A 26,593-nucleotide genomic window follows, 5' to 3' on the forward strand; every position below is an offset into this window, starting at 1 on the left:
CCGAGCCCCGCCCGGCCGCCCCGCCTCTTCCCTCCGCCGCCGCAGCCAATCGCTGCCCACTGCCCGCTTCGCAGCCAATAGGAATTCGACGGCCGGTCGGGGCGGGTCAGCGAATCAGGAGGCCGGGCGCGGGGCGGTTGCTAGGCAGGCGGGCGGGCGGGACCAGGCAGTCGCTAGGGGGCGTTTGGCGGGGAGGGGGGCTCTCCGGGGCGCCCTCAGGCCGCGCAGTCCCGGCGGGGACAGTCCCGGTGCCGCCCGCGTCCCCCCGGGATCCTTCCCGCGTCCCCACGGGCACCGGGGAGCGTCGCCGGGTCAAACTAACCCCGGTCCAGCGGGCGCTCAGCGCGAGGTGGACGCTAACCCCGGATACGTGGGTGCTGCAGTGAGCGGGTGAGTTTCGGGCGCAGAGCGGTGACCCACAACAGGCGCCTGCCAACCGGGCACGCGAACCCCGCTAATTATACTCCTACAGTTTCCGTGTGTAAACAAAGCCCGAGTAGAATTTGATACTTGGCGAACGTTTGGCAGCGGACGCAGAGGGAGGCTGGAGCGGCCCCAGGCCCGGCCCAGGCCAGGGCGCTCGGCCAGCGCACTCCGGCCGTGTGGAAACGGGAAAAGCGCTGCCGTAGCCAGAGGATGCTGCCAATAACCCGCCACCGTTTGTGTCAAGGACTGGGACCTGACAGCAGAGCTTTAGCAGCAAATGCCTTTTGTGTGTACAAGGCCGAGTTCTTAACAGGTCCTGTCTAGGGACACTGACCTCTCCTTGGCTGGGGCTGGCGGCGATTTTCAGACTCTGCTGTGCTAAATGAATTTTAAATCTCTAAGTGCCAATGAGCAGCCTTGAAAGTAAGCACAACGCAGCTGAAAAAGCCATCCTCAGAGACCGTGCTTGGTCCCTCATGCCTAAATAAAACCTTGATTTCACTCTGTTTCTTCTGATACGTGTTTCCTTTGCTGTCATGCTACGGGCAGGCAGCAGCCCTGAATGGCCTGACAAAACACCACTCCAACACAGGTTTTCCTTGGTTTGCCTCCTCTCTGACCTGCCCAGATTTTGAATTGACAGGTATATACACACCAAGCCCCCAAAGTGGATTATAGCAGCAGCAGGCACAACACACAGCCTCTTATTAAAAAAAAAAAATCAGACAATCAGGTAACAGTTTTGAGACAAATCGCATTTCTGGCCTTTCTGGTGGCTTGGCAGCTGCATTTGCCATCCTTTAGTCAAGAAACACCAACTTTCTATTATCACAGAATCATAGGTTTGAGTTGGAAGAGACCTTGAAGATTATCTTGTTCCACCCCCTTGCATTGGACAGGGACACCTTCCACCAGACCAGGTTGCTCGAAGTCCCATCCAACCTGGCCTGGAAAATTCCCAGGGATGAGGCATCCATAAGTTCTCTGGGCAATCTGTTTCAGTGCCTCATCACCCTTGTAGGGAAGAGTTTCTTCCTTAGATCTAATCTAATCCTGCCCTCTTTTGAGTTCAAAGCCATTTCCCCTTGTCCTATCACTACAGGCCCTTGTGAAAAGCCCTGCTCCAATTCCGTCTTCAGGCACAGAAATTGTGTAAGGTCTCCCTGGAGCCTTCACTTCTCCAGGCTGAACAGCCCCAACTCTCTCAGCCTGTCTTCACAGGAAAGCTGCTCCAGCCCTTTGAGCATCTTTGTGACCTCCTCTGGACCTGATCCAGCAGGTCCATGTTATTGCTGTGTTTGGGACCCCAGAGCTGGACACAGTGCTCCAGGTGGGGTCTCACAAGAGCAAAGCAGGGGGGCAGAATCACCTCCCTTGACCCGCTGCCCACAAGAGACACGAGTCAGCCTTTTCAAGATGACAAGTGGCAAAATGTTCCTGTGAGCTGAAATGTGTAGGCATGGAAGCTCACTAACCTGTAATTGTTACTGAGGACTGAGATTGCTTGTTATAACTGGCAAAAGGGCAACAATGAGCTTTTAATTGGAAGGATCAGAATTATTCCTGCCCTCAGAAATAAACCAGGTCAAACAGGGAAAAAAGGTAAAAAGAGAAAAAAAGAAGTCACTCTTAACTAGGAAATGTTACAAATGAAAATGGCAGTGTTGCTGAGGACAAGAAATTCGAGGACTGTGGGGGAAGGAGTTGCCAAGCTACTGTGCAGAGTCTGCTCAGATTTTTTTCAGTGTTACAGCTATTTTTTTCCCTTTATTTAACAACTATTTTGCCTTTGAAAAACAAAATTTAAAGCCATGGAATCCCAAAGGGATAGTGCTTGGTCAAGATGTTATTTGGAGTAGCTGATCTTTAAAGGTCTCTTCTAACCCAAACCACTCTTATGATCCTGTGAATTAACATCACTAGGAGGCGAGCCAAGCTTGGGCAGTGCCTGCACAGCTCTTGCTACAAGCATCAGTGGTATGAATAAAAATATGAAAATAGAAAGAGCAGAATGACACCTCAGTGCCCAGAAATTCACCTTTGACTAGCTGCCATTTAGCTGCTGTCCCACCTGTCAGACTGTGGCCTTTACAGAGCTGCTTATCTGAGGCAGCATTGGGGCTACCTGGTATAACCTAGGAATGGAAATTTTTCACCAGGGAAAAAAAGAAAAAAGAAAAAAAAGAAGACAGCAGTAATAGCCCAGCTCCATTGCTCAATGCAAATATGGTTGGTCTGTTTGAGACTCCAAACAGAAGAAGCTGAAGTGTCTTACAGCACCGTCTCCAGACCATTCCCTTCACATCTGGAGTACAGTGTGGTACTGGTACCAGAAGGAAAGAAAAATCTCAAGCTGATACCAAAGAAAATAATGGAAGAAAAAAAAAAAAAAAAAAAAAAAAAAAAGGCAGCAAGGCAGCTGTGGCAAATCCTTTCAATCCTTTCTAGCCAGGAAAAGCTGAGCAGTGCAGCCTAGGAAAGTCATTAGCAAGCCCTGGGAGGAAGCATGGTAGCTCTGACTGTGGCACAAGCTGTGGTGCTGGCTCAGAGGGCAGATCAAGTTGGCATTGCTGTTTATCCACTATGCACTATGGTTTTTTTGTTCCTCTTTTATTTTTTGAGATATACAGAAATAATAGGAAAGAAATGTTGAAAGAATAAGTGCTTTTAAAATGATATGAGTCCATTCCCTTTGGAGCAGTGTCGGCTGTGAGCAGGCGAAAGGAGAAAAGTGGCTGAAGAAAAACTGTCACAGCAGCAGCTGCTCTCACAGTTTTTGCTGCTCTCTGACCTCTGGGAGCTTGTGCCCTTTCCAAGGTGGCACATCCTCACACATTGTGCACTGAGCCTTTCTTGGCCTGTGAGGTCAAGCACGAGGCTTTGGCCGTGTGGCTACCAGCAACAGCCTTGTCACAGAGGCCTAGGCTCACTCATGTTACTCTTTGTGCATTCTGTCTTGAGGTTCTTCACCCTTTCTCTGCCTTCTCCTGCTTCTGCTCAGTCCATAGACAAACCCACAGGTGGAGAAGGAAGTGCAAAGTGTTCCTGGACAAGGAGAAAGAAGGTCCACGCATGCGCATGTATCTGTAAGTGTTCTGGCAACTTTTGGTGAGAATGTCTGCATTCAAGGCTGTACATGGACTAACAGCTTTGTGCTGTTCTTGTGGCAGTGCCTGGTGAGTGCTCAGTGAGTGGCAGCAGCATTGTCACCACCTGTGGTTTGGCAGCACAGCCTGAGCACTGTTGCTGCAGCACAGGCAGGTGCTCACTGCCCATCTCCCAGCTGGCTGGCTGCCGACAGTGAGTGTGGTGCCCTTCCCCCCCAGACACACCCGTGTGTGAGCAGGTGTTGGTTGTGCTGCTCTGCCATCCTGGGCCCTGACAGCGATGGCGAGCACCCAATGCCAGCAACGCTGACACGTGCCCACACACACACCTGCACACGTGTGCTGCCTCACAAGGGCAGGAGCGGGCTTTGCCCTTGGATCTGCATCCTCACTGAGGCTGCCCAACAGCCCTTCAGGCCACTCCGTAGTGAAGCAGTGCAGTGAGAATGACTCAGGCAGGGGGAAAACATTTCTGCGCGGCACCTACCCAGGAACTGGTCTGGCCTGGCAGTGAATGCCACGTGTGACTGAGCTCCAGCAGTCACTGAGGAATCCCACAGCCACGCTAGGGAAAGGCTTATCAGTCTGCCATGCACTCCCACCCATCGTGGACATGCTGGCCAGGGCAGATTTGGCTCCCTTGGGAAGGATGGAAATACCATAGGGCCCTGATCCATGTGGTTCTGCCCCTTGCACTGGCTTTTCCCTCACACCCCTGGGCTGTGTGCAGGTGCTGATCTCTCCAGGAGCCGACACTTGGTGCTTTGCAGTTCATACATGGGTAGGGCTGGGCTGGGCTGGGCTGTCCACACAGAGCAGGCAGGGCTGCCAGCCTGGGCAGGGCTTTCACACCTGAACAAACTCGGGTGCTGCTCTGCAGTCAGGGGCCAGGTGATGGCTTTACTGCTAAGCACTAACTTTGAATACATGACTGTGCTCAGTGCTACAGAACAGCATTACTACAGCGTCCCAGGAGGTTGGCAACAACTGATATTGTCACCACAGCCATCACCACTGACCCCTCTCTTTCCTGCAAGTCCAGCCAGTCAGTGCACTCCTGTACAGCTGCAGGTAGGCAGGAGGTGAGCACACACAAAGGGAATTGTCACAGAAGGCTTCCAAGCTCCCTGCAGGCACAGGGTCCCTGCAGAAAGTGTGGCGCACTCATGGCTGGGATATACTTGTGGGAAAGAACTTACCTGCCACAAGCTGAGGAGTGTGCCCATTGCCAGAAGATTCTATGGTCTCTGCTTATTGCAAAAGAAACAGACAGGAAAGCCAGCTTGTATGAAACCCAATTATTCAAATTTATTAACATCAAGAGTTATGCAATGATGCTGTAGATTTTTTTTATTAACAAATAGAAAACAGACTGTATACAACAGTGACCCCTACAGCACTATGCATCCACAAGGTAAAAATGAATGTGTCCTCCAACATTACCAACCCTGGATTGCTGATTTCAACGTAGCTTGGATTCTTAACATTCGGAATACATGTGATAATACAATTAGATACCCTTCCACCACCTTTATTCATAACTCAATGCACTCAAAAGAGGGCTGCTCACTCCCCATCTTCAGTGCAAGCGTGATATAATAAGGAGTATTAATATATAGTACCATTAAATTAAGTCCAGTAGTCTTGCCACATTGGTTCATTAGAACATCCTGAAGTAGCGGAAAGTACATATTCTAGTGACTCTTAACATTTGCAGGATAGCAGAAATTACAGATACACCCAACCTCTGAAGCCATGTGTACTCCCCTCCCCTTCCCTGAAGTACCCTGCTTCCAAAGAGAGCTGGTCCAGCTCTCCTGTGGATCAGCTGGGCTTGTGCTCCTTGCCTTTGTCAACGCTCTGACGCACTCCACTGGTGAGAGGTGACAGGATGGCGCTTGCACGCACAGAACCATGGGATTAACACAAAGGGCCGTGTCTTGCTCTTTCCATCCCCTCCCTGGGGAACCGTGAGACCCCCTCACTACTCCTGCCCCCTTTCCAGCAAGACACACAAAAAGAGGTTCCAATGCCTGGAGCCCGGGATGTCGGGTCTCTCACAAACAAGGCGACGACAACTCACGTCATATCAGGATCTGCCAATACACACGGTCACTGGATTGGTTGAACACGTATTGTAATAGGACTGAACGGTTTCCAGCTGACAAAGGGACGCTTCTTTGGCGACCCCACATGCCCTCCCAAACCCAAACCTACTAAGGAAATAATGGGGGGGGGAGAAGACTAAAAAAATAATTGGTAGCTTAGGTCCAGTTCCATGAAATTTCATATTCTACAGAGGATTAAAAAGCCTATGGGGAATGGAGATGGGCAGGAACCACAAGCCAGCTGCTGCGAATTACCAAGGAAGCTGCACTAAAATGGGCAGAACCAGCAGTGACTGGGCTGAAATAAACACAGGGCAGTAAAAAATGTAAAAGCAAAAGGAAATTAAAAAAACAAAAAACCCAACTCCCAAAGGTTTGGCAGGTCCAGTTCTGCTTGGGCAAAACATTAAGACTTGCAAAAAATAAAAGAGAAGATTATAAAAACCACTAGTAACTATTTTACATGTTTCAAAAAAAGATCCCATTCCACCCACCTAAAGCCTCGCTGTGAAATGCAGTCGGCATGAGAGAGGGTGAGAGATGCACATGAGCAGAAATTCAGCCAGAGACTGGAAATGCTTTTGGAGTCAGATTCCCTCATTTGGCGCTGGGGCTAAGTTCCTAAATGCCGTGGTCAAAACTGGTTGGCATGGAGGTCTGCTGCCTGGGCAGTACCTCCACCTGTACAGAAGGACTGAGGAATGGGCGGCTCTGGCTCAGAGGGACCCGTCTCCACTCCTAGACATCCCCACCGCGACTGGAGGAAAGCACTGTTACGTTGCATAGTGGTCGAAGCTGCCAAGGTACTCCAGTGCTGCTCTGTAGCACAGCTGGTACTGGTCCTGCAAGGCAGCAATGAGGGAAACATGAGCAGTGGGGACACAAGGACAGTGGGCTGTAGGGTCCAACATCCAGAGACATCAGGCCCCTCCCTTCTCTAACAGATCTCCAGTGCCATGCACAGGAGAGGAACTCACCTCTGTCTGCACCATGGCCGGCCGCTGCGTCCGCAAGGTCTTCACCATCTGGAACATGTCCACCACACCCTCGTAGCGCATCCTCTCCAGCACAATGCTGAGTGTGATGAACACACCAGTGCGCCCAACTCCAGCACTGCACAGGGAGCAAGAGGGGCCATTATGAGTCCTGCCAGCCCCAGAAAGGCTCTGCAGAGCTCCTAGGAGTGGTGCAAGCCGCTCCTGGAGCACAGGGACCTGCTCACTGGGGAGAGGCTGCAGTCCTCTTACCTGCAGTGCACCGTGATGGGCCCATCCTGCCCGAACTGCTCCTTGGTCTTGTGCACCTGCCCAATGAAGTCAATGAAACCCTCTCCTGTCTTTGGCACTCCCTGCTCAGGCCAGTCTGTGAACTGGAACTGGCGGATGGTCCGTGACTGGCCGTCCTGCGGGGAGAAGGGTGTTAGATGTGAACCACTGTGAGGGCCTGATCTCACTCCCCTCAGCACTGCTGCTCTGACCTGCTCTAAGACTCCCTGAACTAGACCAGGTGAGAAGGTGCACAGGCCAAGGATGAGCCCAGGCAGCTCTTTTGCTGCATGTTTGGATCCTGTCTCTGTTCTCCCACGTTCAGCCCAGGGTGGCTGAGCTGACCAGGGCTTTGGGGCCCTACAGGGCCCATTGGGTCAGTGTTTGGGGTCCAGCTCCACCCTAGGAACATGTTTACTGTAACACAAGGATCCTGTGTCTTGGTCAGATGCTGCACACACAGACTCCAGGTGCAAGGGGACCTGTGTTAAATGCTTGCCCAAGTGAGCAGCCCAGGCAAGGCAGGGTCTGGTGCTGACAGGGATCCCTGAGCAGCTTATGCGGCTGACACAGCTGGCAGGGCAGGAATCTCTGGAGAGAGGAGCAGCAGGCAGTGGGCAGCAGCCCTTTTTGCCTGCAGTGCAAGGCAGCATTTACTTTCCCATTTCTCCAGGAGCTGTTGCATGCCCCCTTGACTGGCCTGGGTGGGGCAGAAGCATGAGATGCAGAGGAGCTGGCGAACCAGCAGATGCACTCACCCTGGCATCTGTCACCTTGAACTCCCGGAGGATGTACTGTGGCATGTTGTACTCTGCCATGGGGTCCACCACAAAGTACTGGTACCGGGCAGAGCGCTCTGCAGGCCAGTACTGATGGCATTTCTCCTGTGGATGAGAAGCAGGGTAAGACATGAGGACTGACAAGCTGCTGCTCCTCCCTCCCGCTCCCCGGGAGCCTATGTGGTTCTGGGGCCACAGGGTCAGCCACCAGACAGTGCGGGGCTTGCCCAGACCAAGTGGAGCCAAACACAGACTGGGATGAGCCAAGAGCTCATGCCCACACACAGCAGCCCCATAGCTCCCTTCTCCCCACAGCAGGACTCGTACCCGGCCCATCTCACGCAGCTTTGTCAACATCACCACAATGGTGGAGTTGTGCTCCCAGAGCATCCGCCAGAAATCCTCCGTGGTCTCAGCCAGTGGTCCCTGCGTGGCGATGTAGGCCTTCTGATGCCTGTGACAAACATAATGGTGCTCAGAGCAGCTTCTCAGAGATGGGGAGCAGCTGCTCCTGGGGACTCGTGGGTGAGCTGGGCCCCATGGTACCAGGGAGCAAGGCTGACAATCCAGCTGTAGGAGGCAGGTCTCTAGGATGAGCCATGGGCTCTGGGAGAGATGAGCCTTTCCAGCACTTGTCTTCTAAGTGCTCCCCACAGAAACAGTGAGCACACAACATGGAGGATCCAGTAAAGCTTAGTCCTTGCTGCAGTGATGTGTCCCCAGTCCAGCCTCTTGCTGCTGCTTGTCTCCAGTGCTGCTGTTGCACTGAGAGCCCTCTTGGCACCCAGGCCCCCACTAGCAGGCTGCCAGCACCCACCTGGGCTGGGACGAGAGACTGTGCTTGGGGATGATCCCAGCAGCACCCCTGTGTTCCTGCACTTTTACTCTCTGCAGTACTCACCGTCCCTCCCATTGCATGGGAAAACACAGAGCAGCTGAACCAGGTCACCTGGATTACACCCACTCCAGACAATAATGAGGGCAGTGTGGAAACCATGAATACCGTTTTGTTTGCTTTTCTAAAGCTTCAGAATTTATTCTTGGTTCCACTGCCGACCAGAGCACCTCCCCTAATTTTCCCTGTGACCTGGCCCAGACTGTCCCCACCCTGAAGAAAGCCCTCTCGGTGCTTTGGACTCAGCTCTAACATGCTGGTACCGTGGCTCTCTGAGCTCCCAGCCTGGCACAGCAGAGCCCGGGCTGGCTCGACCACTGTGGGGCGCTGGAGCCCACGGGACCAGGGCCGGCTTCTTCCATCCTGTCTTCCTCTCTCCGTTCTGCCTTCGTCTCTCTACTGGTGCTATTTTTAATGGTGCTAAAATTAATGAACGTGCTGCAGGGCAGCTGTAACATGCGGGATACAGACAAGGGCTGCTTCAAGGTGGATTTATAACATATCGTAAAAAACAGGGAATGGGAATGCACAACGAAGTGAAAAGCTAATAAAGATGCAGCATCAGTGATATCTGCAAGACCTTGGGCCAACTGATTTCTTTCTAGATAACTAGAAGAATGCTGGTTCAAAGGAAGGCATGGGAAGAGATAACAGAACTTGGGGATGGGGTAAGTAGTACATGAAATGGCACCACCTGCTGTGCTGCAGCCCTTGCCCTCCCTCCATAGCATCACCAAGAGGCAAAGCCAGTGTTGCACCCCATCAGCTCTGGAGCCAGGACAGTAGCTGCAGTCCATCTGTCAGACTCAGGCTGCAGCCAGGCAGCCACCTTAATGAGTGGTGGTCGATGGCTCTGCACCACACAGACAGGAGGGAGTGGAGGCTCCCTTTGCTCTGTGACAGTTTTTCTCCAGCCCCTTCATCCTTCCCATTACTCTGTCCCACCCTGAGGGAGCCTGGCTTGCTGCAGTTTTCCTGTGTTGGGATGCTCCTGGGGTTGCTCCCCTTTTGCTCCTTCTCCACTCTTGCCTCCACGTAACCCTTCTCCCTGGGAACTCTTGCTGGGCTCAGCTGCTGGAGCAGCTACAAGGCACAAAGCTGCTGGCCTGGCTGCACCCACATCTGTTCCCTTTGGCAGTGCCTTTTGCTTCTGGGAGATTACCAGCCCAAAAGAGACAGGTGGGCAAAGCCAAGCTGGAAGGGACATGTGCCACATCCATCACTTTATCCCCCACTCCAGCACTGATGAGGGTGCACATGAGAGATGACCCTACTGGGGTGGTGCACAGAGAGATGACAGGAACAGGCCTTTTATGTGCATCACTGTGATTTGGTTTGGATTATTGTCTAGGAGTTGTTTGGGAAGGGGATGTGACCACTGGACTGTTCTTCTCTCCTGGCATTTAGCATCTGAGAATGTCAGCAAACAGATACAGAAAACTTAAGCATTACTGCCCCAGTAAGTCTTAATTTGTGCTTTTTAAACTGTGTTCTGGAGAGAGGAACCTGCTAATGGGCTTCCCAGTATCCAGCATCAGCCCTGCCTGAGGATCCGGACTCCTCCCAAATCAAGACACGGAACAGGCCTTGAGCTGCTGCCAGAGTCAGCCATTCAGTGGAAGCACACTCCCAACTCCAGTTACTACAAGAGGGGAGGCAGATTTGTGTTAGGTACTATAGATATAAAACACAAGCCAAGGGATGCCTACTAGAATATCCCATAAAACCTCCCCAGGAGCCAACACAGCCTGCCACTCCAGCCATATGGGCATCTTTCTACAGCAACACAAGCCAGCCTGGCAGTACTCACTCACAGGCAGTCTTCACATATTGTAACTACACACACTGCAGTGTCTGAGAAGATGGAAATAGATAAAATGCACCAAAGTGGTCCCTGGCTCACCTCAGGCAGTCAGGACCAGTCCTTGGGAAACAGAAGGCAGCTCTGCCTGGGTTCCCCAGCAGGCAGGACAAGCTGGCACAGTCACCCAAGGTAATCCTCACCTGTAGCCATCTATGAAGCTGGCATTGATGTAGTCAGAGCCCTCGACACCTCGGATGGGCTGCAGGCAGACTCTCGTCAGCTCATATGGCATGATGTTCACGAGGCGGTTCTTGAATTTGTTGCACGGGAGGTTGGCACTGATGAAACGTGAGGTATGTGCTTTGGAACTGGCCAGCATCTGAAAGAGGAGGAGACACATGAGATCCCTGCTGGGGATGCAGCAATCTGGGGACAGAATCGAGCTCCTGGCAACAGTCATGTAGTGGAGTGGAGACCCACAGCAGCTGACACACACAGAGCCATGAAGCTTTGTACCTGGCTGAGCCAGGGATGTATGCTTGGTGGTGGCAGGGAAGCAAAGCTTTTCCTCGTCCAACAATGTCTTGCTATTTACTTCTCACCCCAGAAGAACCCAAGAAAATGTGAGAATTGTGACAGTTTTAGGTAAAGAAGATCTATTTTGGGTTACTGTGAGACATTTTATGGCTCTCTTTGAGTCCTGTAAACTGGAGTCATGGTAAATGTGTTACTTAGATCTGCTGGCAGATACAAACAGAAATCACTCTTCCTCCAGCCAGCTTTTTTGTTTTCCTTCCCCAAAAGACTGCCTCCAGCATCTCCAGAACCACTCTTCTCTCAATGAGTGGCAGCTGGACCTCAGCAGAGGCTCTCTGCAGAGGGACAGGGTTGCTCTCTGGGGAGCAGTGCAACCACGTGAGGCCCTCCTGCTCCTCAAGGTTTTCCATGCAGTGGACACTGCCAAGGCACAGAGAGGGGCAATTTCACTACTGTTCTCAAGAGACCCTTGGAGAAATGAAAGGAAAATAAAATTTTGTCTTTCTTACAACAGAATTGCTTGAGTTGAGCACAATTCTGTGGCTCCCGTGAGGAGTTTCTCAGGGCAGGTGTCACCATGAGACATTCAGGCAGCATGTTTTACTGTCCCATCCCCAGGATACCAGCAGCTCTGATAACCACAGGACAGAGCTTCTCAACTATTCCCAGTTTACGTGGAAAGTCAATATTTTGCCTCTCCTGCTCCTTTGTCACTTGGAGGGAATCCCCAGGGTGAAGGTGTACTGCTGCAGTTCATTTCACAGCCTGCATGGTCTGCTGCCTCCCTGCGTGAGCTATGTTCCCCTGCAAGAGTTCACTGGACTAATGCACCTCATCTGAGAATATGGGCACTTAACAGAGCTCACTTCCAGCTCCAAGGCTGTAATAAATATCTGCAGCTGGCAGAACAGATACAAGCAGAAAAATGTGGGCTTGGCTTCTTAAAAACGGTGTGCCTTAAAACAGTCTTCAATTCTAGACAGTGAGGCTTGGTGTTGAGGTGGTTAAAAGATTACAGAGCTCAGCATTGAAGAAATGAGACCAGAAATGTCTCACATATTTAAATTGGAGCTGTTTCCAGACAAGTTGTTCACAGTAACATCAATTATCACTAACATGATCTGCATCTGATTTCAGATGCAGCTCCTGCCGCACAGTGAACCTAGAGCAGAATGTGCTGCTGGGGACTGCACATCCATCTGCCTTTTATCTCCTCCCCAGAAGCTGCCAATCCAGGGGGGACCGCAGCTGACACAAGCTTTACAATTCAAATGTATTTTAAATCACTGCCTACCTGCTTTAGAAAAACACAGAAGAATAACTGTATGTAATGATCCATAGCCCACCTCTCCCAACCCCTGGGTGAGCAGTCTGTGGAGTTCTGTGGGCAGAGACAGCACCCTAGAGAGTGGGATGCTGGGGCTCTGCCACCAACCTTGAATTCCAGCTCCATTGAAGTAATGCTCTCGCCTGGTAGCACCTGGCTCAGCTTCTGGATGTGGGCGCAGAGGTTGCGTGCGGGCACCTCGGTAGTGCCACACAAGTTAGCCTCCAGCAAGGCCTCATGGATGAAGATGTACTGGTCCTCTGTCTGCACCATGTAGTTGCGCTGGGAGCGCATGCACGTCACGTGGCCATAGATGTCCACGGTCTTCTCGTGCTTCATCCGCTCCAGCATGGCGTCGATGACAATGAAGCAGCCGGTTCGGCCCACGCCAGCACTGTGGGAGCAAAGCACACAGTCTAAGATGACACAGTCTCCTACAGATGTCACACGAGCTCTAACAGTGCTTAAGAGATCACCTGGACTTAGGGCACACAAAAGGGGAGTAAAGGCTGCTCCCTATAAGTGGAGCTCCAAACAAGAAGTGACAGGAGGAGCGAGGGAGAGAATCACTGGAGAATGTGAGAGGTTCCTCAGCATTTCTGCTGCTCCCCTTTCACTGCTGGAGTGGAAAGGACATGGTGCCTACCCTGCTGATCCCTGTGGTGGCTGGCAGCCCCTCTACAAGGGAAGGAGAAATGTATTTAACAGGCAGGAGAGTGACAGCATGTGTGTGTGAAGTCAGAAGACATGAAGAGCAGGCTGGGCCCTAACACCAGTGAAGTCTGTAATTTTCATCCTGCTTGTCCCCTAATCTGGGTCACTACTTCCTCACCCATAAAATGAGCACAGCCAGCCTGAGAGGGGAAGCAGAAAGCTGAGGCCTTGCACAACTGTTCTGAGCCCTTTGCTCAAGCACCAAATGCCTCTCCACAACTATTGGATGGGCAGTAGCAAACCTCAGGCTACTCACTCTGAGAGCACTCTGAAAACAACAGATTCACTGTTGTGACACATAAACACAGACAGAGATAGGGAGCTTGGCATTTCCTCATTTATGGTGCAAGTCATATCCTTAACAGGGCTTTAATACAGCTTGTTTGTGTGTTAATTATACCCCACTACCATCTGAAACAGAGCATGACAGAAGAGAATTAAACACTGCTGGTAAGGCGTATGCTGGAACAGCAATGATGGAGTGGTTTGTTCAGTAACAGTCCCCTCCTGGCTGGTACAAATAAATCTTGGCTGGGTTAGATGTTGAGCCTTAGTAGACTAATATTTTGCCTTAAGAGCTGCCTTTCTACCCTGTGAAAGAGTGCTACTGTAAATACTGCATATGATTGTTCATGGAGGTCACTGCATGCATTTCTGTCAGTGATGTGCCTCTGAAGGTACCACCCACTTATGGGCACAGATAATTTTTAAATGGCACTTGCAGTTTTGCAGGAAAATGTGTTTTATGAGGCTCTCCATACAGCAGTGCTGTTTAATCTGATACAGCAGGAGCAATAGAAATGCCACCACTGCATTACCACTGCTGGGCCAATTCTGCTGCCAGCCCAAGCATGCAGTGCAGGTTATGCCACCATGAAACCTTTCCCACAAGAAGGGGCGACTCCACTTTCAGACAGGTTAAAGCTCCTGCAGCCAGAAGGCAAACACACAGTCCTACCTGCAATGCACAACCATGGGCCCAGCATCTGTTGGGTTACAGGCCTTGACCCGTCGCAGGAAGGCGAGGATTGGGGTGGGGTATTCTGGGACCCCGTGGTCAGGCCAAGCCATGAACTGGAACTGTCGCAGCTCTGTCTTCTCATTGGAGCCATTCTGTTGAAAACAAAGAGGAGTTGTTTTGCATGAGAACAGTCTCATCCCAGTGCAGGAACATGCTGATGGGGCAACAGCAGCAACAGGCACGCAAAGCTCTGCGTGATGATGCATGTACTGAGCTTTCACCAGTGAAAATTTGGAGGAAAAATGCAAGTTTTTTACAAAGCTCCTATAAATACAAATGCTCTGTAGACAGGCAGTTTTACAGACAACAGAGCATCTCTGCAGGAGTGGAGCAGACTGCAGGGAAGGTGAAAGACTCTTTTCATCACAGCACAGGTTCACTACCTGCATACTCACTGCATGTTCAGGGAAAATGGGCACTGGGCATGGAAAGGCTACAGCTGCCAGTTACCACCCTGCTTCTCTGCATCATGCTGTCCCTGGGCTGGGTGATCAGCCTGTGTCTGCAGACTGTCCTGCTCCTCTTCTGGGCTTCACTGAGTGATCTATGCAGCAAGCAGTAGGCTGGTTGCTAGGGCCTTCCTGGGGCATGAGTGTGTCCCCCCCTGAGCACTGGGCCCCCAGCCCAGAATCACTCATGCACAGAAACAGCTCAATGCAAAGCCTGTCTGCATTGACATGCTGCTTCTGGCACTGCCCCCATGGATTTCCAAATACTAATGAGGAATGCAGCAGGCAGGAGAGAAGGGCTTGTGCTCAGGTCAGAAATAGCCCCTCCATTTGCATTATTAGTGACAGAAGTAATAAAAATTCACTGCTTCCCATGTTGTCCCTCTAATGGGAGGACAGCTGCTGCCTGTACACTCACCAGAGGCAAGAACAGCCCTGTTCTGGGGTCAATCACAGAAAACACACAGAAGAGCATCAAGTATCCTGGTCAAAGTCCAGTGGTGGCCAGATGGACAACCTGCAGCTGATCTCCTACTGCAGCCCATCTGTGAGACATGGCTCATGTGTGGACTGGCCACATGCCTGGCCAAGACAGGTACAGCCAGTGGCCACTGCCTGTGGGCCATGGAGCACCCTGCAGCATTGGGAAGCCTCTCTGCAATACCTGAAGCAGCAAGAGCCCAGCCAGCCCCATACCTTGCACAGCGCAAAGGTGCGGACGGTGTAGGTCGCCAGCTCGACTGTGTCCAGCAGGGTCACCTGGATCATCCCATAGGTTTCCGTACCCCGGCTCGGCCAGTACTGGTCACACTTTACCTGCAGGGAGGTGAGGAGAATAGGTCAGTAATGGCCTACTGGCTGGGGCATCTGGGATGAGGAACAGGGCTCTGCCCTTCAAAGGGTAAAGATAGAAATGAGTCATTGTGTGTGTATGTGGGGGCTCTAAAATCTTTATTTCCTTCCCCCAGACTGTCCCAATCACCAGCAAAAAGGCAGCACCCCCTGGACTCCTTTCCATATGACTCAGAATCACAAGAATATTCTGAGCTAAAGGGACCCACAAGGATTATCAAGTCCTCAAGTGAATGGCCCATATGGGAATAGAACTACAAACTCGGTGTTATTAGCACCTGCTCTGACTATCCGAGATGATCTCAATGAGTGGCTACTCATTGAAAGAGGGATTTTCTTTTCCCCTGGAGCCATTGGTGGAAGTGGCAAAGAGGGCCAGACCATCAGACAAATCAGCAAGAGCTACACCAGATACCAAGACAGTGAACAGCAAATCCTAGCAGTGATTTGTGCCTGCTGTAGTTCTGCTATGCCTCCTGTTTGGTGCTATGGGCATCTTTGGGGCTTTGCTTGAACCACCTCCTGCCTGAGCTCCACCTGGATGAAGAGAAGGTTGGCAGCTGTGTATTGATAGAAGAAGAGCTAGTGCAGTAGGGAATAGGAAATGGTGTCTGTGGGCACAGCTCTACTCAAAGGACAGGTGAATGAGATGCAGCCTGTATTCCACCAGCTCCCAGCTATGCCAGCCTGGCATCCTTCATCCACAGCTGTGGCAGGACAGAGCTGAGTCCAGCATGGTACAAAGCAACACAACAGACACTTCCTATAACACAGGAAGATCTATCCCCATAACATCCGGAGTCCCCAGGGTGCCCCTGCCAGCATGGCCTTGGGCAGTAAACCACCCTGGAGACAGGTGGGACACAGGCCATGCCAGGGCTCCAGCCTGGATGCTGTATTCACCCTCTCTGCACTGCTGTAGGCTTGAGTGCATTGAGCATCACCAAGCAACACCAACCTGCCCCTGTGGCAGGTGGCACATCCCTGATAATCTACATCTCCTAGATGTTTCAAAGGCTCTGCAAGGAACAGATGCCAGCTCAGACACAGTCTCATCTTGTTCTCCCTCTGCAACTTCTTGCACATGGACTGTGGCCAAACTATCCCTTCAGCCCCTTCCTGCAGGCAGCACTGTCCCATCACAAAAACATCTGCTGCTCCCTGGAAACCTGCTGCCCTGCATCATCCTTATCACCCCCTTCTAATTCTGCAGCTAGAATTCTTTGAGCTACTGGTCACAGCTCTTGTTGCATCCCACTTGGCAGACAGCCAAACACACCCCCAGGGGCCCATCCCTCTGCCCCCTTCACCTCCCTGCATATCCCTCTTTGCTCACATGCTGCTGCTCTCCTCCCCTTCCTCATCACAGCTCAGTGTTTGCAAATTGCTCCTCCATTTTTTTTTCTGTGAAGCCTCAAGCTCCCTATTTAATTGGCACCCTGAGCATCCCTGTTTCATTTGGTACCTGGCTCCCCCACCCTGCAGAGTTTCAGTGCCTGCCTGACAGGAGGAAGACTTCATTCCTACCCATGTGCACCACACCGAAAATGGTTTCCCACCCTAGGAGAGAGGAGTGAATGGAAGATCATCTATGCTTGTCAAGGAATAGTAAACTTAATTATTAACAGAATGTGTTTACAGGGAAATGTGTGGGAAGGAAAACAATAAGCTTAATTAGGAATCAATGAAGTTCTGCCTTTTAATTGAAACCACTTGCAGCAGGGTGGGGCTTGTGAGAGCTAAGAGTCCTCATCCTGCACTCTGGCTCTGGAGTGCAGCAACTTGGGAGTTAGAAGGATGCATCTCTCCTTGCTTTTTGGGTTCTGCTCTCAGTAAGGCCTGCCCTGGTGGAAGTGCCTGGAGCAAGGCTGCCTAATGGGGTACTACAGGTGCCTGTGCAAGCAGAGCAGTTTTGCTGCCTCCTGCCCAGAGTCTCCTGCCATTTGGACTGCTGTGCTGCCTTGGATTTGTAGCAACATGGCAGGCCCTGCAAAAATCTCAGGATTCCTCTTCCTCACTTGGCACAGAGCATTTGACACTGACTGGCTGCAGCACCAGCAACTTGGAGGGCACAAACATTGTTTCTCAGCTAAACTGATCCATCCTCATGAGTGGGTGGCCGCTGCAAGTTGTCTCCTTGAGGCCTGAGTTTGTCTTGCCTGGCTTGGGGATGATGTGACCCTCTCTAAGGGAAAGGAGAGCAACATGGCATCCTGCAAATTCTGGGGACAGCTGCTTGCTGTGGTTTGCAGGGGATGTTTCAGGGGAACAGCACAGCCTGTCCCTGTGCCTACACCTCAGGGACAGCAGTCCTCTCCTGCCACCCACATGCTGCAGGGCTGTGTACTCAAGCACAAAACAAACTTCAGAGGAGTTCCCTGTGTGGGATAATAGCAATGCCTGGGCTGGTAATTGAAAATTATTTATTCATGACCAGATAAGAGTCAGTCACATTTTCTGCCAAATTTACCCATAATGTTTATGCCCCATTTTCAAGCTCTGTAAATTTTATGCTGAAGCCGATGCACTGTGGCACTAAAGCAGATAAGAGATGTTTTCTTCTGGCAGTGCTTGTTTCTCATTAACTTAAGGAGCACAGTAATGTCCTGAACAGCCATTTATTGCAGCTTTGCTGAGTGGCTCCTGTCCCTCCCCTCTGATGCCCTGAGCCCAAGAGCAGCCAGGCACCTCTCTTCAGCTTGAGAGCTGTGCTCTGCTCCCAGCCCTGCTCACAAGCTCCAGATGGCACTGCTGTCAGCAAGAGGGCTGGAGCATGATGTGCCTGCCAGGCTTCTCTTCCCCAGGGCCCTTGAGCACCAGCCTCTCAACACCCCTTCCTGGGGACATGAAATGCCAGGGGACATCACACCCCAGGGGTGGCTGCTTGGTGCTTGGGCTGGAACAGAACAAGCCACAGCACTGCTCTGGGAGACCTCGCTCTGCCAGGCTCTTGGGGATAGCCCAGGGTAGGAGAAATCCTGCTTTAATACCTCTCTCCTGGCAACACAGCCCGGCAGGGACACACCACACTCGCAGCTTCGGGAAAGCTAATCTACAATGTGTGTTTCTGAACTGCCACCAAATGATTCTGAAACTGATTGTAAAGCTTTGAAGGCAGCTAAATTGCACAATCCAGCCATTTCTATCCTTTATGTGCTTCTTACTTTGTGAAAACATGAAAAAGGGAGGATGATTTAGACCATCAAGCCAGCTGAAATTGCAGACCATAAAAGCTGATGCTCTTTAAAGATTTTTTTTCCCTCTGCAGCTCAGGAACCCTTTAAAGCAGTGTCACCCCCACAGGGCTGCCAAGCTGCTGCTGGTCCCGGTCGGCTTATCACAGCACTGCCAAGGGTGACCTGGGGAGCTCGCCTGGAAAGGCAGCAGAGCCTGCTCTGCACTGGGCAGCATGCCATGAGGCCTTGCTACCCACCCCAGGCTCTGCAGCTGGACAGACAGTCCTGTGCTTGCACTAAAGCCCCTGGGCAAGGGGACTTTCAAGCAAGGTCACCCTTGGGTAATGCTGTGATGCCATGTGACTGCCTGGAGCAGTGCTGTCCCACAGCAGCCTGAGCATCAGCAGGGAGCAATGCTGCAGGGACCCAAGGGGTTACATCAGATAAAATTTGAAGGCTCTGGAGCAGAATGAGCTGTAGAACAGTGAATCATGCTGAAAGTTTGGAGCAATGGGCAATGACTGGGATTAGGATCTTCACTGGTCCCAAAAAGGTGTGCACCCAAGAGAACTCTAGCCATCACCAAAAGGGCATGAAGCAAAGCAGAGCAGGAAGGTGGCTAAAAGCCATCTTGCCTTTTTTAGATGCTGAAAAAGACAACAAAAAAACCCAGAGAAAATTATCTCCTGGAAGTCCACATTGCAGCACCCTACCAGGGCCCTACTGTGAGGAAATGCTGAGACTCCTGTATATGGTACAGCAAACACATCCAGGGAAGTCCTTGCTGTGGATCACTGGTTCAACTCAGGAATGACCAGACTTCTCTACTGCCTCTCCTGGCAACCTGCCTCTCCCACAGTGCCAGAGAAAACTGCCCACTTCTCTTTAGTGCTGAGGATGTGCCAAAGAGGCAGCAGGACATGGGCAGGCAATGCCAGGGAGTAAATGCAGGGGTCTGGGTCTGGTTAGGTCAGCCCAGAGCCCCTGGGCAGTGGGCCCAATGAGGCAGGCTGCCTGAGATTCTGTGAGGGCTCTGGTCACTTCCTGCCCATAACAAGGATTCACAATGTTACCAAAAGCTCAACCACATGCACTGTGTTTGGGACAGAAACCAATACTGCAGGACGATAGGATGGGGTGTGCTGGTGGGAGATAACACACAGCTCTGCAGCACAGACATCTCAGGCAAAGACAAGTCCCTCTGGGGTCAAAGGAAACCTGTTATCTTCAAGAAACATGCACCTTGGAATGCCTTGCCATAACTAAGAAGCCCAGAAGTTAAGTGAGTCAGGATTCCAGGCATGGATTTATTTGGCAACCCAGAAGGGCTTTTCCTTGTTCTTCAAATATATGCTCCATCATTGAAATGTGAAGGCACAAAAAAGTCCCCATGTAACTCTCAGCTGCAGAGTGCAGTTCATCAGAAGCTTCTCATCTTGCTTAGCCTGTGTGCCAAGCCCTGAGCCACAGGGCAGGTCAGAATCATTTCCCTGCCTCTTTGGGCTGTGTGGGTGACAGTGACCATTGGGCAGAACACCCAGGGCTCTGTAGCAGGAAGCACAGTGCAAAGCTAGGGTTGGATCTACAGAGACAACTCATCTCCAAGGGATGCTTTTTCCCTGCAGGCTGTAGGGCATTTGAAGAGCCCAGGAAACCCATCAACAATGCCTATTTTTTGTACATTAGGAAAAGCAGATCTGTTTTGCCATGGTGATTGGTGGCTCCAGCCAGTTCCTCCCAGCCAGGGTGGGCTGGGACACTCCTGTAAGCATTTTGGTGCTAAAGCTTTGAAAAGGACAGAGAGCATGCAGGTAAAAGTTTTAACTAAACCCAAACTTGACCATTTCTGCTTCTAAAGAATGAGCTTATTGGGCTAAAAATAATCAGTGCTTCACAGCTTGAGTGCACAAGCCCCTTCTGCTGTTGGCATGGCAACACTAAAATATTCTGCTAGTACAAATGCTCACCGCTAAAATTTTACTTTTAGGAACAAACTGAATCATGAGAGGCAGAAGCTGCCTCCTCCTTGGGCAGGCTTTGCCCAAAGGGTGCATCTGGGCGCAGGAGCACTTGCTCACACCTTACAAACTTCTGCTTCAGGGGCTGAGTAAGAACCTCTGTCATGAAAACTGTATCATCTGCAGTGAGGGCTCCCACTCCTTCTCCAACTCACGCCTTCCCCATGGTCTGCAGGCAGCTTTGTGTTTATTACCTCAGAATATCTAATCCTGGCAGTGTAAGCTGATCATTTATACATGCTGTCATTGGACAAGGCACAAATTAGTCTCATTAATGCAATGAGACCCCGTCAGCCATTCCCCTGCATTGCCAGAAATGCCAGGGCCCTGTTGGGCTGCTGGATGCTGCTGGTACCCCCCAACTGTTGCAGCTTCTCAGCTTCTGGTATGGTCCACACTCCCCATCTCAGAGCTTTCCTTTCCCCTTTTGATGCGAGTGATGTGGGCAAAGAAGGACGGATGCACATGCAGACATGCAGGCAAAATAGAGGTAAATGAGCAGGCCAGCAACAGGAGGTTGTGCCACCCTTTTGTCCCACAGGGATATTCTTACAAGGCATTTGTTGCTGGGTTGCATGAAGCAGTGAGCCACATCACAGACTGCATCTCTCTGGGTGCCCTTATGTTGTGAAGTGCTCTCATTCCTCTTTTCTGCCCCTCAACAGCTCCAGAAAAAAGAGAAAGCACACACTGTACCCTGGACTTCTCCTCCAGTCTGGTCATCATGACTATAGTTGCTGTTCTCTGTTCCCACACCATCCTCCAGAAGTCGCTGAGGGTTTCTGGCAGCGGTCCCTGCGTGGCGATGTAGGCGTTCTGCTTCCGATACCCATCAATGTAATTGGCATTGATGTAATCACTGCCTGGGACTCCTGTAGAGGAGAAAGAGGGCAGGAGTTACTGGGGTAAGCCTACAACCCTGAACCTACTGCTCTGCTGGGCCCTGCAGGCAGGAGAAGAGGCTCGCATGTTCACAAGGCTCTTGACAAGTCTCCTTTATGGGGTGATGTCAGGATCTCTCCCAGGGATCCTGCAAAGGACAGGGATGGTGCCTGAAAAAAGAAGAACCCTTTTAACTCCCACATTAATGCAACAAGCAGGCAACACCAAAGCAGAGAGACAGCTGCCACATGCACACAAAGGAAAATTCACAGGCAGGAATATTAAGGAACTCATTCAGCCCCAAGCAACTGACTGATATAATTGTCTTAAATTCACCAGCAATTTGTTATGGTCCTACAGCACCTTTTAAAAATGAGGCTCCTTTGTTGGCTTGTCTCTGTTAGCAAGGGATGTCAGGCAGGGATGTCCTCCCATTCTTCCTGCAGGGACAACTATCCCCAAGGAGCTGGAAATCTTCCTCCCACCACCACTGAAACCCTTCAGTATGAGATCCCCTCTGCTGCCTGCTGGCAGAAGCTGCTCCAGCCCCCACGCGGCCTCCACCACTTTAAGGAAAAGAATTTTTCATATAGGCCTTTAAAATGCAAACACATAGTTACTAAAATAAATTCAGCAAAGCAGAGGCCCGCGGCTGTTTCCAAACCCTGCTCAGCATGGGCTGCCCAGGCTGCAGGGAGAAAAAGCAGCAGGAATCTCATTGTCTCCCCAGGAGAGAGCATCTGCATTTCATTAGAAGAAGGAAATAAGGCTGGGGGTCACCCCTCGTCCTTTTGTCCGGGAGAAAATTCTACAGGTCTATTCTACAGGTCTCAGCAGTCTCCAGCAGACACAAAGTGCTGGCAGCTCTGGGGGAGCAGCAGCAGCTGGAGTGCAGTGCTTCGTTCCCTTGGCATGGGTGGCATGGACCTGGCAGCGTGTTTTGGGAACAGTTCCCAGGAAGGCACAGACACTACTTACAGCAAGTGAGTCAAGCTGGAAAGCAGGGATTCCCCCATGTGCTTACCCCACAGCTGCCTGCAAGGGTTTGCCCATGAGCAGACGTGCCAGGCCTTCACACAGCTGCTACTGCTGCTGCTGTTTAACGGGGCTTGCTGTCAGGGACTGTTTGGCCTGCTCTCCTCCTCTTGAAGAGGATGAATAGTGCATTACCATTAGAAAAGGCTTTTCCATCTCCTAAAAAAGGATGCTAGTGACCATAGGGCCACCTGTGTGCAAAGCCAAGTCCCAGTTACTTCCCCAAGCAGGGTGCATTGAATTAGCTCTATCTTCCTCATCCTCCATCACTGGGCTAACATCTGGGTGAGCAGAGCTGGGTGCTGGCTTATAAAACAAGGGGAATGGGTGAGCCTGGACTCCAGCTCCTCTGTGTGCAAGATGACTAGAAACACATACTAGCCCAAACTCCAGGGATGTGGGGCTGGTTCTTGGAGCCATGGGGGTCAGTGCTATGGACACCAGGGCCTGATGCTCCCAATGAGGACAGGGATGTGTGGAGTCTGATGCTTCAGGGGCAGGAGCACTCCTCATCCTGTGCTGCTCTGGGCACTTAGTTAGGACCACAGAATGACAAGTCCCAGAGAGATAGTGTCCCTACAATTGTGTTGGGACAGAGGGCGGCAATGGCACTAATAGTGACATGTTTTACTATGTACCAAGGAAGGCACCTGAAGTCACACAGACAGGACAGTGGGAAAGGAGGCTGCTGGGACAGACATGTTTGCTGCCAGCAGTACCAAGAAGCAACCACACAGAACACACTGCTCTGAGGACACTGGGAAAATTCAACAGTGCCATTTCCCCTCTGGCCAGCCAGAACACATATTTGATCATGCTGATGCTTGGTGTTTGTCCCTGCTAGCTTAGAACACAGAAAAAGATGGTCTCTTTGCTGCAGTCATGTTCAGCTGCTTGATGGGGTATACCCACTCCAGTTACTCTTACCATCAATGGAAGTCAGGATGACACGTGAATGGTCATAGGCTATCACGTTTGCATAGCGGTTTTTCGGTTTATTTACTTCCAGGTTGGAGTTCTCCCAGGTGAACTGCTGCCCAGGATCAATGGACTGTAGAGAGAAAGAGAAGGAAGGAATTGGTAGTGGTTACAGCACATTGGGATGCTGCAGCACAGTCAGGAAATCTGCATTGCCCTGCACACCTCTCCCCAGGCCAGACACAGCTTCCATGGGTGTCCATGGCAGTAGCGTCAAGCCAGACCACACGGAAAACCAGTTTCTAGTGGGACATGCATCCCATGATCTGCAGGCAAGAAAGTCCCTCACTGGGGCAGCCTGCTGCAGATGAGCCTTCATTTCCTCTGCTGCATGTTCATCCTTTCCTCTGGAGCTACCCTTCAGCAGAAATTTGGTCTTCTGCCAGGATTCCAGAGAGACCTGACAGTGCAGATCTTGACCTAGCAGTTTTATTAGCTGTTGAACTGCAGTCTCTTGAAATATAGCAAGCCCTGGGTGTCTTGTGCCCCAGGAGCTTTTGGTATTAGTGTCCTGCAAGACAGCCTATGAGCTTTTGCCAGGGAATAGTCATGAAAATTAATAGGTTACTATCCACTGCTCCAGCTACTTATGCAATGTAAACACCTCTCGTTTGAGTTAATAGAGTGACAAGAAACTATAAACCTGGAGAAGAGACATGGTTATAAATCTTGGCCTGCACACTATACAACTGCCTGAAAAGCACACATCCCACTCCCACCTGGCCTCGCACACCCAGTGCTTCTTCCATGAGCCATGTGCTGATGCACCCAGTCCATGGCTGCTCCATGGCCAGGCAGCCTCTTCCCAAAGCCTTCTCAATCATCTCAGTCCATGCACAAAGCAACGTGAACAAGGACCATCCCCAAAGTATCCTTCTGAGATGGGATGGTCTTGTTGACTGAGAGACACACAGGTAAGACACCCGCCTCACTCAGGGACTTGATCTGCACACACAGCCCTGGGCAAGCGCAGGGCAAGCATCTACAGCAGAAATCAGTCATCCCATGGACCCTCTTCCCCCTGAAATTAACAACATTGTTAAAACCTTCTTAAAATCTTGCTCCAGCACAGGGTCTCTGAAACTTTGCTGGCCCACAGAAAAGACACTGGGGAAACAGGCCAAGGGAAGCACTGCATGCTGTGCTCCCTGCAGGCATCTGTGTTCATTGCTTGGCAGAGCCGTGTCAGAAGGTTTCTCAGGCAGTGAAATGCCTGTCTGTCAGCTCCAGATCAGCTGTGAGCAAAAGGCTGAGGTGGGAAGCACAGCTCCCTGACTGGGTTGACATGAACAGCTCTCATGGTCCCTCTGCTCAGTTCCACCAACCACCAGCTGTGCACAAAGTGACACCCATCAATGTCCCCTCTGCTCCTTTGCTGTGGAGCAGGCAGTTCCCAAGCAGCCAGCAGTGGGTGCAGGCACTGGCTTGAGCATGGAGCACAGGTACTGTCTGCATTTGCTGCACTAACCCTCAGGGCTTTGCAGCACATGCAGAGAATGGGCCAGTGCAGTGCCAGGTGGCAGCTGTCTGTCCCCAGGTGTGGCCCAGATTGCCTGCAGGTAGAAGGGCCAGAGCTGGAGAAAACGCACAGGAGGATGTGACATCACAGAGATGCTAATAGGTAGTTTGGGAAATGTAGGATGTAAATAGACATTTCCTACAGAAAACCTGTAATTTTCTATTATCAGTGTAATAAGCAGGCAGCTGCTGTGCTCAGAGGCGCTGCAGCCAGGATGGTGGGAGTGGAGGCTGCAAGCACCACTTCTGGCTGCAAACTCAGTGGGCCTGGCTGCCACAGGCCCTGCACTCTCCTCTGCCCAGGCACAAAGGCATCTCAGCACAGCTCACAGCTCTCTGGCGCACTTCATTTCATTCAGACACCTGTATTTTGCAGTCAGAACAGGCTGCTCAGGGGATCAGCTCTTTGGATGCTCCCCACTCTCAGCTGTGTGGCAGGGGAGACTGCTAGCCACCAATGGTGGGCCTGAACTGCACAAGAGAATGCAGAAATGATCAAAGACATAAAAAAATAAGAGGAAGATAATATGAAAGGACCTCATGGTTTGGAGTAGAGATAAGTAAGAGGGGTTTTGACATCAGTCTGATCAATACGGAGCACACTGAAGGAGAAGCAAAAATAGACAAACTAACAAGGAAAATATGGACCCACCAATGCCTATTAGAAACATAAATAACACCTATTTTTCAAAAAGATGGCCTTAATCTGCACAGACAGCCCATGCAGACCCAGCTCCACCAACAGCTGGTGGTGGAGCTGAGAGTGGCTCTGAAGGTATCAGTGAGCATCTCCTTGCTGTGAAGAAGCAACCCAAGAAAGCAGCAGCTGTAACTGCACTCTGTGAACACTCTCAGTGGGCACAGGTGGGTGCTGGAGTGAGTCCCACCCCTGCAGCAATGACAAGTAGAGCTCAGTGCAGTTGTTCATGCTCAATCTATGCTGCAAATCACTGCCAAAAGGCTGCAGGGCTGACCCAGCTGTGGGGTAGAGAGTGCTTTGCACAGCAAGTCTGTGTCCTGCCACAGCAGAGGAAAGGGTTATTTCCTGGGGGAGGACAAGGCTGCCAAGAGCCCCCAGAACAGAGGAGGAGCATCAAGGTGTTGCCATTAGGGTTAACAGCTTTGATGTGCAATGAGTATGTGCAGAAATGGTCTAATCATCATCAGCCTCTTAAGAGGGCAAACAGGTGAGAAAGTCAGAACTAATACAGCACCTGAGTGCAAAGAGGCTCTAATTAAATACTCCTGCAAATTAGTGACTCATTTAGAAGTAAAATGATTTAATTTAAACTCTGGTGATGAATTAATGTACACCTGTTCCCCCCTTTAAGGCAAACAAATGAGTAAATAAATGGGAGGATGATGGGCTCTTGGAGAGAGTTGGAACCCTTACATGGAGTAGTGGTTGGCAAGTCTTGTCCCAACTCTGTACAATGCTCTGCAGCCCCTGTGTGCAGTAGCACTGCCTTGTCTCTCCACCTTGCTCCACAACTGCCCCAGCACTAGGAGTCTGCTCCTGCTCCTTTCTAGGGCTCATGGGAATCACTGCTTCATCCCATAACTTTATCAGAGTAACACTTCCTAGAAAGCAGAAGGACTGGGAGATTGGAAGGAAATGAGCCAGGAGCAAACTTAAAAAAGCACCATGACTTTTGCTTTGCTTTAAAGTGATAGGGAAATGCTGTAAGACAGCAACTGCAAA

General features: G+C 51.1%; 1 protein-coding gene and 1 long non-coding RNA gene across 7 annotated transcripts in view; one reads left to right on the top strand and one right to left on the bottom strand.

Annotated features, from left to right (window-relative positions):
* The first annotated feature begins 7 nt into the window (after positions 1 to 7).
* LOC310912927 lies at positions 8 to 932 on the top strand. The gene is made up of 2 exons (XR_014590745.1): positions 8 to 390; positions 473 to 932. It is a non-coding gene; the product is annotated as an uncharacterized lncRNA (long non-coding RNA).
* A 3,895-nt stretch (positions 933 to 4,827) lies between these two features.
* The window catches only part of PTPRF (protein tyrosine phosphatase receptor type F), a 376,812-nt gene continuing 355,046 nt past the window's right edge, over positions 4,828 to 26,593 (bottom strand). For 5 of the 6 annotated variants that reach the window (XM_083868100.1, XM_083868096.1, XM_083868098.1 and 2 more), the window contains 11 exons: positions 23,323 to 23,446; positions 21,175 to 21,350; positions 15,129 to 15,248; positions 13,921 to 14,075; positions 12,357 to 12,642; positions 10,585 to 10,763; positions 8,013 to 8,139; positions 7,665 to 7,790; positions 6,889 to 7,043; positions 6,619 to 6,754; positions 4,828 to 6,483 (listed from right to left, as the gene is read on the bottom strand). In XM_083868100.1, coding sequence (XP_083724226.1) covers positions 6,415 to 6,483; positions 6,619 to 6,754; positions 6,889 to 7,043; positions 7,665 to 7,790; positions 8,013 to 8,139; positions 10,585 to 10,763; positions 12,357 to 12,642; positions 13,921 to 14,075; positions 15,129 to 15,248; positions 21,175 to 21,350; positions 23,323 to 23,446 — 1,653 coding nt within the window. In that variant the 3' untranslated portion in view covers positions 4,828 to 6,414. The remainder of the gene's footprint in view (positions 6,484 to 6,618; positions 6,755 to 6,888; positions 7,044 to 7,664; positions 7,791 to 8,012; positions 8,140 to 10,584; positions 10,764 to 12,356; positions 12,643 to 13,920; positions 14,076 to 15,128; positions 15,249 to 21,174; positions 21,351 to 23,322; positions 23,447 to 26,593) is intronic. The other variant, XM_083868101.1, reaches the window with a different exon arrangement.

The sequence above is a fragment of the Zosterops lateralis genome (genome assembly GCF_965231275.1).
Source record: "Zosterops lateralis genome assembly, chromosome: 9".
NCBI classification, from domain to species: Eukaryota; Metazoa; Chordata; class Aves; order Passeriformes; family Zosteropidae; genus Zosterops; species Zosterops lateralis.